The following is a 12368-nucleotide window of genomic DNA, read 5'->3' as shown; positions in this document are numbered from 1 at the left end:
TTGAACACACTGTAACCAGTGTCAACTCATAAGCAAAGTAGAAAATTCAAGCATCTATCCTTTTATTCAAGGAGATAGTATGGAGCGCGGAGGGTCTTCCTTTCACCATGGCCAGCCTGAAAAATCAATCTCTAGTAAGCAAGCACTCCAAAGAATTCACACGTGTTAAATATATTGATTTTCATTTTTAATATTCATCATATATAGACGTGTATAAGCTTAATCTCCAATACTAGTTTGATATCTATACTGGTTTGGATAATTTTCTATAAGAATTGTTGTTTAAATTTCATATTCTCAATTTTTCTGTCAATATTTTTTTGTTAATTTTTTATCAGAGTTTTTGTCTCTCCTTTTTCTTTATTAATTCTTATATGTAATTATTTGTATGAAGGTAAATGATCTTAAAACTTGGGGTGCATGTGTTTTTAGGTTCAAAGCAATTGCAGGAGGAAGGGGATTCTTCTTCAAAAAACAAGCAAGTGGTGGTGGAAGGTGAAGCGCCCCATCAAGAAAATCATTACCTGCCAATGTTCAATGTGCTAAGAATCGTGCACCAAGCTCTTCCACCGAATACAAAAATCACCGATGAATTAAAGATAACAATGGTAGAGAGCGTGACTGAATTCATTAGCCTCATCACTAGCGAGGCTAATATACGGTGCCAAAGCGAGCAACGATCAACTATTACAACAGAAGATTTGTTATGGGCAATGAGGAGGTTAGGTTCTCATAATTTTGCTGAGTTTTGCACTCTTTACTATAATCGTTATCGTCTCGATGCAGCTGCATATCGTGTGCCACCACCGTTATCAACAGACCCATATCCAAACCCAACTAAAAAAGATGAGTCAGGAGCTAGTAGCAGCTCAAGCGGTGCCAATGTTTACTTTGAGTCTACTGCTTACCTTAATCCTGACAAATTCTTCGATGACTGAATGAAGCAATGCATTTGTAGCGTAGTGATCCAAAATAAATAAAATGTTATGTTTGCTTCATCAATAAATAAAATAAAATAAAGAACGAACCTGTTTTATTTAGTGAAATTTATGTTGGAATTTTCTGATTATTTTTATGGTCTCTGCAATGCCATCAATTGTTATTTTCGATTTGGCAAAATAAAGCCCAATATGAGGATGAATTTGAAGATCCTTAAAAGTGAGCTAATTCACACCTTTGTTAAATGTGCTTTTGATAGCAAGATGCCAAGATCCACCAATTCAAAACTCGAACTAATTTTGGCTGAAATTCTTTTTTTTTTCTTTTATGATAAACCACATGTATTATATACCGGAGGTAATCTTGTTCGAGACTGATCTAGGATTAAGGTTTATTTTGGTTTAATTCTATTAGATTCATATAAGAATTAATTTTTTAATTAATATCATTTTCTCTAGCTAAAATTAAGTTATACTTCCTCTTTATTCCATTAACTTTTATATTGTGACCCTATGACTTGCTCCATTAATAAGTAAGAGTGAAAGTTGTAAAGGAAGACATAATTATTTGAAGAAATTGCTTAATACAATCAGGATATAATAAATTTGAAACTTATCTTATATATAATTGGTGTTGTATAATATCCATATATATAGTAAATCTCTAGCTAGCTCATAATAGATTATGTAATATAACATGGATTTTCATTAAAAAATATCAAATTATTCATTTAATTCATTTTACAAAAACAAATACGCTAATAAAAACTCAAACCCAAAAAAGTTCTAACTGGACAACGACAATTGATGCTAAACTGAAGTAATGATCCGAAACAAAAAAGTGTTTGTAGCTAGAGTAAAAGATTTAGAACAAATAGTTCGGTTAGTGCATGGGAGCTAAGTAGATGGGGTGAGAGATATGTTTGATCATCCCCAGTATAATTTTTGAAAGGGGTTTAAAGCCTTAATTCTGGACCCGCCCCGAACAAGATTACCTTTCGTGGAGGATACATATGGTTTATAAAAAAAAAAAAAAAAAAAATCAAACATACATTCCATGTTCAAACTCTTAACTCCATCAGAATGTAAAATTCAACTTAAATTGAACTCTTTTTATTATAACTCAATTTGCTCCTCATTAATTTAAATTTTTCTAGATTTTTTTATTTTATTCATTATAAATTCGCTTCTCCTCTGTGTATATTTGCACAAATCTTAGAGAGTAACGTTGGTGAGTACTATATATTAATAGATCAATCTACTACTTAATATATTATTATTTTTCCAACATTTATATTTTCTATATTACCTATCTCTCTGACTCATATTTTTATTTTTATTTTTGACCCGGAACAAATATATATTTACATATGAATTTATTACTTAAATAATTTTTAATTTTATTTACTTAAATAAAAATATGGGTCTCACCTTTTTGTATCTATCTCTCTCCTAAGATGACCTAAGTATGTATCCTTTTAAAGGACACACACTTTTCTCAAATTTTATCTCAACAATGATTCTTTTTACAAGGGCAAAATGGACAATTTAATTTAATTTAATTTTTGAAAGAGTTAGAAAATGGACTGGATAAAAAAAAATTATAGAGGGTATAAAAGATAAAAAAAAATAACCATAAAGGCGTAAGTAATTCTAAAAGAAATCACAGGGGATTTTTGAACTTTTCCGAAAAAAAAGTATTACATTATAAAATTTTCTTTCCAAGAAGTTAAAAAAGAGTGAATAGGAACAAAGTAATAGATAGTCTAGTGGTGTTTCTTTTTATAGGGGTAAACTGGATAGTTTAATTTAATTTTTAAGATGTTAGAAGGTGGACTGGATGGAAAAACTAAAATGGTGTAAACGATAAAAATAAATAATAAATAAGAGGGTAAGTGATTCTAAGAGAAACGATATAGGGTTTCTGAACTTTTCCCTAGTTTTAATTAATTAACAAGTAACCATACAACATCTTTAATTAATTAAAAAAACATATATTATGAGTTCTAGGATCACATAATGATATTAATTGTAGTTTATATATCATATGTGATATAATAGATCTTATCGTACATAAAACTTTATTATATTTTGTATGTTTGATTAGGATATAAAATTAAATTACATTCTTGATTTACATACACAAATTAGGAAATAATTGACAGATTTATCATAAAGTTATGTATGGACCAAATTGAATTAAAATTTTAGCCCACAAATAATTTATACTTATAGATTCATAAATGTTAAGTATGCTTTATATTGGTAGAACATGACATATGATTTATTAGTCTCAAATTTTAATTATAGCATGTATGATTAATATGGGAGTGGATCCTCTCATGTGCTAATTAATATGACCATATCATGTGGGTCAATCATAACCATACATGGATGAGTTAGTAGTGATAAGGGATGAGAGAAAAAAAAATAAGGATAGAAAGTTACACAATCATCACCGTTGATTTAATTATTAATGGTTAAGATCATTTCACATGACATGATCATGTTAAATTACACATAAGAGAATCCATTTCCGATTAATATTATGCCATCATGCAACCTACGAATATCTTTGATGTGAAATTTGACATTGTTAAATATTATAGATACAAGAGGAAATGATAGTAATCCTTGTTGTATTAAACTACACAACATTGGTGCTATTATATAGCAAACCAATTGAAGAATACAAAGAGACACACTCAATGTGGGACTTCTACACTATTAACACTAACACTCTTAACACTCCCCCTCAAGCTGTAGCATATAGATCATATGCTACAAGCTTGATACATAAATAATACTCCCATTAGGAACCAAAAACAACAATGCTACATCAACGAAATGAAATGACTAAGTACAACAAATCAACTGGAATGACCATCAGTGTGAAGAGCTGATAAAGAGACAGTGCTGGAATGGACATCAGAGCATGGATGGTGCCGAAATTATCATCGGCAAAGACAACTGAGCTGACCAGGACATCAGCATCAAGATCCCTCTCAGACATTTCATTTAACAGTTGGTGAGCAGCCGTGGTTTCCCCTTGACTATGCTACAAGCTTTATTACAAGAAAGACCAAGTAACATAACATCAAAATAAATCTCCTAAATGAGAAACCAAAAATCAACAATGTGCTAAAAATGGCGTCGAAATGAACATCAACATGGAAGATGCCAGAATGATCATCGGCAAAGACAATTGTGCTGGAATGACCATCAGCAACATGGACGGTGCTCCCCCTCAAGAGGAACTTCTAAACAGTGCCGGAATGATTATCAGCAAAGACAATTGTGTTGGAATGACCATCAGCAACATAGACAGTGCATGGACAATGCTCCCCTTCAAGAGGAACTTCTAAACAGTGCTAGAATTATCATCGGCAAAGACAATTGTGCTGGAATGACTATCAGCAACATGGACAGTGCTCCCCCTCAAGAGAAACTTTGGTGTCGGAATTAACATCAGCGGAGACAACATCAGCAACTTGGACAGTGCTCCCCCTCAAGATGGATGATGAATAGTATAAATACTCCATCTTGGGAAGAAAGAAGATTAAAGAAAAACAAAGCTTCGTGGAATCGGAAAAGTCGCCGGAGACGGTGGTGGGTCGTCGGAAAAGTCGTCGGAGACGGTGGTGGATCGCCGAAAAAGTAGCCGGAAAGTCATCGGAAAAGTCGCCGGAGACGGCTGTCAACGGTGGACGACGCGGTCAACGACAACGGTGGTCAACCCAACAACTTCTCAAGGATCATTCTTTTCTGATGTGACAGATCAGTCTAAGCTGCAGTCACAGAGCATACTAAGAAAAACCCGAAAAAGAAATAGCAACGGGAATCCCTCAAGGAGGGTGATATCTCTCTATAATCATATTGAAATTATGGAAAATAGAACTAAGTTAAACGGATTAAGATTCCTCTTGCTAGGCTCTAGATACCATGTTAAATATTATAGATACAAGAGGAAATGATAGTAATCCTTGTTGTATTAAACTACACAACATTGGTGCTATTATATAGCAAACCAATTGGAGAATACAAAGAGACACACTCAATGTGGGACTTCTACACTATTAACACTAACACTCTTAACAGACATTCTTGAACTTAATTAGCGATAATAATTATAAGTGGGAGCAATCTGATTGCCTTAGTTATCTTCATGAAGACCTAAATTTCTACTGGCATTCGTTATTATTTTATCATAATGCATGACAAAGTTAAGACACTTCTAAATGCTATTCATGAAAAATTTAAGTCTTCGGATAAAATACTTGTTCGCACCCAATTTATGAGGTTTTCATCTATATATGAAGCTCACAATTGTAAAAGGTGTGTGTGAGCACATCATACAAATAAGGAATGTTGCGACTCAATTGACGGCACTAGATGTTGATATGACCCACTCTTTCCGTGTGGACTTTATTTCAAAAATACTTCCACTCCACGACAATATATATAGACTTGTTCAATTCCAGTGGGCTGAATTTATACTTCAGTTCACTTTTGTTTTTAAAAGGTTGGATTTTAAAATTTGACTCATGAATGGTCGACACTAGCTAGTTCCTGTGGGCTGAATTTATACAAGGGAAAAGCTAATCCTAGTGATGCGACTGGTGTTTCAATGAGAAATGTAGGATGTTCTTTATTTTTAAAAATTATTTGTCGTGGTGAAAAAAGTTATTACATTATAATTAATTAGAAGTTGATCAATTAAAACCAGACAAAATGAGTAACAAATTGATTAAGACTGCATTTAATTCTAAATTTATTTATTTTTTTATATTTTTAGGTTAGTGCGTGTGTTTTTCTTTTCTACATTAAAAAAATTAAATATTTTACTAAATATTACACAAAGTTATTTTTCAAAATGAGCACCTAAAATTGTATTTAGCTTTTAGATTAGCTTCAATATGTACTCACAAAATTGATTTTGGATATAAAAGTTGTCATATGTCTACAGTAAGAGTTTTCCTTTCGCTAAAATTTGAGACTAATAAATCATACATTTCATATTGTCATATTATAATATTAGATTTTTTCCTAAAGTTTCGATGATAACCAAATCCACAATCTGGCCCATGATTTTCGTCAATTTAGGGACGCGGATATGTTCCAATATTTAGAAACCAATCCAGAACCGACAATATGATGGAGAGTGTTTCCACAAAATAATGCATGCTCCCTGATATGATACACTTAATGAATCAAAAGATAGACACACCAAACTCGAGGGGCAACATGTATTAATAACAAGATTAGTATATTACAATGTTGTTTCAACTAATTATTAGCTAGCATATTAAAATCCGGAAGATAATACTTTTTTTTTATCATCTTTTATTATTAATTTTGTTATCGTTGATCAAAATCAAATTAACAATTATAAAATGGTATTAATTGAGAATCATAGGTTTTATTTTAATCCAACAGTAATAAAATAGTTGTAAGAGGTGATAAAAAAAGTAATAAGTTATTAAAAAAAAGTAATAAGTATAATTTATCTCTATTAAAATTATAAAAGGAGCAGGTTATTATTATATCAGGGTAAGAATAAAAAAATTTACACTCAATCTTGATCATTAAATTGCTTATATCTAATGACTCACATATTTAATAAATCAGAGCTGTGAGATATAAATAAAATAAATGGCCAAAATCAAGAATGTAATTTACATTAATATAAAATAATCCTTACTCATTATAAAATATAAACTTGAAAAATAATGGTAAAAGACTCTTAGTCAAGGATACTCTACGATCTTCTTGTTAGAATATGCTCTATCATTATGATTGAAATTCACGTACATAAATTCTATTATTCTTATAATTAACTCATAAGGTGTTTAAATATTATCTAATCACAGAGGATTTTAAATATTCAAAATAAATCTTACGAGCGCACCACAGACAATATATTTTGTACCTGTTATATTGAACCAACATTAAAAGAGGAAAAAATGCAAAAAGGTAAACCAAGCAACATAAACAACTTTGAAAAGACTACTAGATCAACTTATAAATAATTTTGAAAGATGGAATTTTTCGTTATTATAAAATCAAGTTGAACGCAAACTTTATATATGCACGGCAACATTTTTGTTTATTTTACATATTTTAAAATTAAAATAATTACATTCATATATGTAAATTTAATTTATAAATATATTGCCAGACTGATAATTTATTACAAACTCAAATCCCTACCAAACACAATAAAATAAAAGATCAAACATCATTCAAGTTAATATAAAAAGTTAATTATAAGTTTCTTTATAGTCAACCTTAGAAGCGTTACCTTTAAATATTTATTCAAAAAACAAAAGAAAATTTTTATACAAAAATAAAACTGGTCTTTAAATATGGCATTTTATAGGGTTTTTTTTTTAAATATGAAAGTGCAACTCGCTTACTATTATACTAATACCAACTCTCTTGTTGAAAAGATTCATTATTTAAATCTGAATAAAATATGAATTCATCCCTGACTGGGGGTAGCTTTGCCAAGATATTGATTCAGTCTTGAAGCTTATCAATTATAACTAAGTATGAGTCTTACTACTCATACGCGAACCTTTAAACGTGAAACACATTCTAAAGTCAACTCATGTCGCGACTTGCAAGACACGTCTGAAAGGGCGGTTCTTATACTCCTTTGAAGGTTTTCACTTCAGACTTTTAAGGTTTTGGTATTCAACTTTCTGCCGAAAGAGGAAAACCTTTGTTCATACTGCTCCAATGATCGAATTAGTGTTGACTATAAGGCCACCCAGCTGGCTACCATTTACGCAACTATATCATTAAATAATTAATATGTTTCACCGATAGCAATATTAAAGTTTTAAAATGGAAAATGGTACACTTGGCTGCTCAGTTGATGAGAGGGAGGTGAATTGGGGGGCGGGGGGGAATTTGATTCGATCTCTGTCAATATCATCAGGTTATAAAATTTTAACTTTTAATCCGTCCCACACTCAGAATTAATTTCAAAACCGACCAAAAAAATCGAAATTAATGTGGATGCTTGAGAACTTACTTATATCTAAAGAGAGTTAAGTTAATATCAACACATATATATTAAAAGGTAAGTTATATTTATAAAATCTTTGTTTACAAATTATATTACGTATTTCGAAAAGTAGAAACAATTAAATATATGTGAAATATATAATATATACTTTTCTAATTAAATACACAATGTAATTTATAAGAATTTGTAAATAAAAAATTTATAAATATATCGTTACGGTATATTAATATATATGACAAAGTTTTTACATCACCGTGCACTCCGAGGCGCAATGTGCTTGGTTATAAATTGCAACCTTGTGCCCTACAACTTCCCAACGTCCATTGAGTAGTTCTTCCCTTTTACTCTTCCCTAAACTTTAGCCTTTTGATTCTCCATATATCTTCATTTCAATCGTGTCCATTCTCCTGGCATTCTCTGTTGTTGCCATTGGAACTTTCTTGTGTCAGGATTTCAAGGTTTCTTAGTGTTTACTTTGACTATAATTATATTAAGGGGTTTATTATTTTTGTTATTTTTAAATATAATTCAGTTTAGCCCATGTCGGTCTCACCTAGTCAAGCACCATTAGGTGAACGATTGTGTGACAATGGTTTTGAATGTGATGACATTCTCCCTGCCACTGATGATGCCCATGGAGGAGTCATTATAGACTTGAAGGAGCCAATGGACACTGAAGTTTTTGTTACTTTGCTCAGAACTTCAATTTCACAATGGAAGCAACAGGTGATTATAATAATATCTAACTATATATAGCTTTTGAATGATGATGTATTTGTTGTTTTAATTAAGATTTATAAATCAAAATTATCATTTGAAAATCAAGTGTAACTACTCTTCTAGCTTCCTTTTATCTTAACTCGTTCAAATTTCTGAAGTGTCCCAACTAATAAGCTATTTGACTGATGTTATGGTGAATTGTGTACAATTTCACGTTTTCTCTAAACAGTTTCTTAGAGCTTCATCCTCTGGCTTCTGGATTTCATTCCTAGGGCACCCTCTAGTATCATGTAGAGCTTGCAACTTACATGCAAGGTCTTCCTCTCTAAAAGCCTCCAGAACTGATTGCAGAATCACCAGTAACTCAGGAAAATTTAAAAGAGAAAGATAAATTTTGAAACCGAGAGAGGGGATGAGCGAATCAAATGTGAAACCATAAACTATAATTTGAATTTTGAAATGCTCCATTTTTGCAATCCAAACAAAACGTGTTTTATAATAACTGGTATTTCAATTTCAGTATTTTAAATTTCTGTGATTTTGAAAAATACTCTATCCAAACACAAGGTCGGTGAATTCTTTTATCGGAAAAAGAAATCATTATACTTCAATGTATCTCCTTGGACAGCACTGTGTTTTTGTTTATATATATTGGATAGAGTGTTATTTGTATGGATTTTTTGTGACTTCACGGCGCAAACTGTAAGACAGTGTTAATGGACATTTAGTTTAAGCTTCAAAACTTGATAATTTTTTTTGCTACGTATAACTGTGTAGTAAGGTTACTAATTAAGAAAGACTGGTTCAACCATATACTAAAACTTCTTACCTCTAGATAGTGTCATCATCTACTAATTAACTCGAATAATATATTATATATTCTCCTATGAGAATCCTCCTAGTTACTTAAAGAAGAAAAATATTAAATGTTTTTCAGGCTCTTACTATATTAAGTATTTTTACTTTTCCATTTAAATCATGAGGATAAAGAAGAATTAGCTTAAGAGAATATAACATAACATAACTCCGATGAATTGTAAAACACATTACAGGGGAAAAGCGGTGTTTGGATCAAGTTACCAATTGCACTAGTTAATCTTGTTGAAACTGCAATTAAGGTAATCTCTCCAAAACTATCAAGCCATCATAAGATTGTTTATGTTCTCTAACTTTGAAATTCAAATGGGAATGTTTGTCATATATCTCATAGAAGCCACACAGGTTAGCTAGCTTGATTTTGTTCATTCTCTTTTTGTGTGAAATTCGGTTTAAAATAAAAGGTAGACTGATTCTATAAAGCTAATAAACATGTTATATCTTATGTTGGTCACACACCTGTTCAATAAATATATGTTACTGGCAGGAAGGTTTCTGGTACCACCATGCTGAACCAAGCTATCTCATGCTAGTTTATTGGATTCCTGAAACAGGCTGCACAATCCCTCCAAATGCATCCCACCGCGTAAGGGTCGGCGGTCTTGTCTTAAACAATAAAAAAGAGGTCTGAAATGAGAATGCTTCTTTGATCTACGCGCTTGCTTTCAAATACACAACCTGGTTTCATACTAGCTAGCTGTCCTAATCCTAGAACTTTGATTATTCTTCCTCTCTTTTTCTTTTCTGTTTTTGGTGGGATTCTAGGTGCTTGTAGTCCAGGAAAAAATAGGTAAACTCCATGGTATTGGCGTTTGGAAGATACCAACTGGAATAGTTGAAGCGGTATGAGTATTTTCAAAGAAAATTTTCTCCTCTAATGTTGAAAATTAAATTCCAATTTGGTCAGAATCACGAAACTAACATGGTATAACTTCAGGGTGAGGAGCTTTTAGCCGCAGCTGTCAGAGAAGTAAAAGAAGAGACAGGAGTAAGTGTCAAAGTAGAAAGTTACATTCTTAGTTTGTTCTTGAATGCGCTTTGTGATTTTGCATTAATTTAACTTTAAATTGGTCTATCTTTTTTCCTCGTCCAGATTGATACAGAATTTATGGAAGTACTAGCATTCAGGTCTAAATTTTCTAGTCCGTGATATCTATACCACATTTAGACCTCTATTGAAGTTTTACTTTAAAAACTGATCTATCTCTCTTCTCCTCCACCTATCTTATCTTTTTCGTGATTTCAAAATTGGAAAATGCAAATGAAGTCACTCTTTCTTATTTCCTTGTTATTTTATTTTTGTTTTAAACTGCTCATGTTTATAATTTTCAGAGAATCGCATAATTCATTCTTTGGAAAATCGGACCTATTTTTCCTTTGCAAGTTGCGTCCTCTTTCTAGTGACATCAAAAAGCAAGATTTGGAAATTGAGGCTGCTAAGGTATAATTATATTTGACGAAGTCAACTTATATATCTTTCATTGGTTTTGATGTAGAGATCTCACATATGATATTCTGCCACCATAAAGCAGATCACATACATGCATGAGGGTGATATATACTTGCATAACATAAACGGAACATTCTTCTTCCAAATGTAGGACTTCTATTGACTAGCTAAAAGATGAACGTAGCAATTAATGCATATCAACCTTAACGTATGTTGCTGCTCATGATCAACAACGTCGACTAATGGCAAATGTACTACAAAATTCATATCTGAAAAAATGCAAACGAAAAATGACTTCCAATATGGCCTTCTGGTGTGAATTTGAATGTGAATTGTGTGTGTGTGTGTGACATAATATAAAAGAAGGTTGAATTACTAATTATTCTCACACGCTTTATGACCACACGATTTACATGGTAAATTCGTCCCCACGTGTTTGAAATCGACCCTGGAACTGATAATTAAGAATGATGGTTTCTTGACTACATGCACCTAGGTTTCCCATTTTTTTCGAATTAAAGCTCCTTTCTCAAGATGAATCAGATATTATATGAAACCCTGCATCCAAAAGAGAGCTCCCAACAGAAAGCTAGTATAAATATGCTGATTAACTTCCTAAGACTATTGTCATTTATATAAACCATTGTCGTTGGCCCGTTGCATGTTTCCCTTATAAATCTAGTGCTATTGTTACCTATCTTTTGCTACTTTTTGAAATCTATATTCAGTTCTCTTAATTAACTATGATTTATTTTGGTGTGCTTTTCATTTTCTCACAAAGTGGATGCCATTTGAGGAATATGCTGCTCAACCTTTCACCCAGAAGCACGAGCCCTTCAAGTACGCAAGTGAATTATGTTTGGCAAAATTAGAAAGGTGCTATGCTGGATTCTCACCACGACGTATCTCATCATATTTCAAGGAGCAGTTGAGTTATCTTTATTTAAATAGCCATGACCTGGACAAGTCTTCCACGTCAATCTAGGTCTTGGACAATAGTTGATAATGATGTTTCTCTCTAATGAAATATATTCGCTGCACCTTACTTTCTTGCTTAGTGCTTAATTATGACCACACTGGGCTCCACCTCATGTTTAGCATTGACACTAAACCATAATTTCTCTGCTTTTGCAATGCATCACAGATTCTACATTTGATTAATTACATGTCGTACAAGAGTTGCATAAAAATAATCCTACGTTTGGTTTGCGAAAAAAAATACAACGGTGAAAAATAATTTAATTTTTTATATTTGGATGATGAAATAAAAGTAAGGAAAAAATTACGAATTCAAAGTTTTCTCCGTAACCAAATAGTGGCAGCTAAATTAATAATAAAAAAGCTGAATAAG

At 31.8% G+C, this 12368-nt stretch overlaps 2 protein-coding genes across 2 annotated transcripts; both read left to right on the top strand.

Annotated features, from left to right (window-relative positions):
• The first annotated feature begins 398 nt into the window (after nucleotides 1-398).
• On the top strand, nucleotides 399-938 carry LOC133292346 (nuclear transcription factor Y subunit B-9-like). Its single transcript, XM_061490754.1, has one exon. The coding sequence runs from the start codon at nucleotides 399-401 to the stop codon at nucleotides 936-938; it is 540 nt and encodes a 179-aa protein (XP_061346738.1).
• Nucleotides 939-8511: 7573 nt separating this feature from the next.
• Nucleotides 8512-12002, top strand: LOC133292345 (nudix hydrolase 10-like). The gene is made up of 8 exons (XM_061490753.1): nucleotides 8512-8697; nucleotides 9744-9809; nucleotides 10055-10192; nucleotides 10333-10410; nucleotides 10505-10555; nucleotides 10661-10695; nucleotides 10900-11008; nucleotides 11799-12002. The coding sequence occupies exons 1-8, from the start codon at nucleotides 8512-8514 to the stop codon at nucleotides 12000-12002; spliced, it is 867 nt and encodes a 288-aa protein (XP_061346737.1).
• The last annotated feature ends 366 nt before the right edge of the window (nucleotides 12003-12368 follow it).

This window comes from Gastrolobium bilobum, unplaced genomic scaffold, assembly GCF_033153095.1.
Source record: "Gastrolobium bilobum isolate Gb01-03AN ecotype WA unplaced genomic scaffold, APGP_CSIRO_Gbil_v1 utg2134, whole genome shotgun sequence".
NCBI lineage: Eukaryota > Viridiplantae > Streptophyta > Magnoliopsida > Fabales > Fabaceae > Gastrolobium > Gastrolobium bilobum.
This window is presented reverse-complemented; position numbering and strand designations above follow the sequence as displayed.

Excerpts from the sequence above, each read along its gene's own strand:
- LOC133292345 (XM_061490753.1), top strand. The coding sequence starts at position 8,512 with ATGTCGGTCTCACCTAGTCAAGCACCATTAGGTGAACGATTGTGTGAC. Across the intron at positions 9,810-10,054 it reads TTGTTGAAACTGCAATTAAG|GAAGGTTTCTGGTACCACCA; the intron begins GTAATCTCTCCA and ends TGTTACTGGCAG. Across the intron at positions 10,193-10,332 it reads TCTTAAACAATAAAAAAGAG|GTGCTTGTAGTCCAGGAAAA; the intron begins GTCTGAAATGAG and ends GTGGGATTCTAG.
- LOC133292346 (XM_061490754.1), top strand. The coding sequence starts at position 399 with ATGATCTTAAAACTTGGGGTGCATGTGTTTTTAGGTTCAAAGCAATTG.